Source organism: Terrapene carolina, unplaced genomic scaffold (genome assembly GCF_002925995.2).
Source record: "Terrapene carolina triunguis isolate 2854851 unplaced genomic scaffold, T_m_triunguis-2.0 Scaffold462, whole genome shotgun sequence".
Classification (NCBI taxonomy): domain Eukaryota; kingdom Metazoa; phylum Chordata; order Testudines; family Emydidae; genus Terrapene; species Terrapene triunguis.
The window spans coordinates 10,149-11,768 of record NW_020664813.1 but is presented as its reverse complement, the minus strand read 5'-3'; the positions used below and the strand labels follow the sequence as shown (position 1 = coordinate 11,768).

General features: G+C 60.4%; 1 protein-coding gene across 1 annotated transcript in view; it reads right to left on the bottom strand.

Moving 5' to 3' along the window:
• Positions 1 to 497: 497 nt before the first annotated feature.
• The window catches only part of LOC113407872 (C-factor-like), an 8,642-nt gene continuing 7,519 nt past the window's right edge, over positions 498 to 1,620 (bottom strand). Inside the window, exon 6 of the mRNA XM_026658584.2 lies at positions 498 to 700. Coding sequence (XP_026514369.1) covers positions 587 to 700 — 114 coding nt within the window. The 3' untranslated portion in view covers positions 498 to 586. The remainder of the gene's footprint in view (positions 701 to 1,620) is intronic.

Sequence of the window (1,620 nt, the reverse complement as noted above, 5' to 3'; positions counted from 1 at the left end):
AGCGCCCTCTGAGTTGTTTTGGGGGTAGGGCCATCTTGGACCGGGTTACAGAATGTTGCCCTGTATATCTCAGCATGGCTAATTCAATACATTGCACTAGTGTGGGGTTTCCCTGGGATCTCTTCCCTGCAGCAGTGACTGCTCAGTGTGGTGTCTGTTCCTGGGTGGGGGGTTGAGGCTTCAGGACTTGTTAAGGGGTCTTCTTGTCCCAACTCCTCCAGACACTCTTGAAATCCAGCTGCTGTTGGCCTGAGAGAAACCCTCCTGCAGGATGTTCCCTGGGGACCTGAACGACCTGGTGTTCTTCCCACGCCTGGCGGCCACCAAAGCCACCCCCACCCCCAATTCCTCCCACGCAGGCCAGCTCTGGGCTTTGGCTGTGGTGGGAGGAATCAGTGAGGCTCTCCCCAGTGAGAACCATCACATGGCGCTGCCTCCCACATGGCAGCTCCACCTGTGGCTGTCAGGCCAGGCCAGGCAGGGCTGCTGCATTAGAACAGTGGGTTTATTGAGGACACAAGCATGGCTGATGGCGCAGTCACTGGAATGGCCTGGCCCAGGGCTCCTGTCGTGTGGCCGGGGCGTCTCACCAGGGAAGAGCTTTCCCTTCCCAGCTCACAAAGGCCCCGTTGTCCTTCTCGGAGAGCGTAGGGAGCACGTTCAGGATCCCTTGGACACTTGCATCCACCGTCAGCGGGGCCTGCACAGGGCAAAGGAGAGTGAGTGGGAGGAACTTGCTCTAGGGGGCGGCCAAGGACACCTTATGAACAGGGGAAAGACCAGGATCGGCTCCGGGGCTGGCCCAGGGGAAGGGATCTAGAGCCTTGCAACCAAACTGGAACCTGAAGGGACCCAACTACAGGTGTCGGATTTGGGTCAGGTGGGGTCTGAAAACAACCTGACTGTAGGAGGTCGGACTCACCACTGCGGCGCCTCCTGCTGGTCGTCCAGGGAATTAGCTCACCAGCCTCTGGAGCGCCCTCTGCAGGCCGGTGATCCGCCTTGTCCTCTGCACTGGCGCCCGTGTCCCTCCCAGGACCCCGGTGCCCCTTGCTCTGGGTGCTGCCCCCGGCAATACCCACACACGCTAGGTCTCCCCTCCCAGGGGAACCCCCACCCACTAACCCCACCTCACCTCAGGATAAGGCCACTGCCAGTCCCCATCTAGCCCCCACTCTCTGGGGGAGACTGCAGTATAGGCCACTCATCATTGGCAAGGTTGGGTTTGGACCTGCTGCCTTGGCCTAGCCCGCCCTCTGCAACCCCCAGTACCCCTGGCCTTCTCCTAGGCTGTAGCCTGGGGCTTTCCAGGCTGGAGCTCCCCAGCCCTGCTCCACCACAGGTACCTGGTCTAGCTCCCTGCAGCCAGACCCTTCTCTCACCAAAGACAAAGAGAGACTCTTGAGCTTCTGGCTCCCAGCCTCTTTATACAGCCCATCTGGGCTCTGATTAGGGTGTGGCCCAGCTGCAGCCACTTCCCCCAATCAGCCAGGGTTTTACCTTGCCCTGCCCCAGCCCTCTGTAGGGTTTTTCCAACCCCTCAAGGCAGGAGCGGGTGTCCACCCCACTACAGTGACACACTCTGGCTGGGGTCTGGTGGTCTCTCGTTACCTTCTCCTG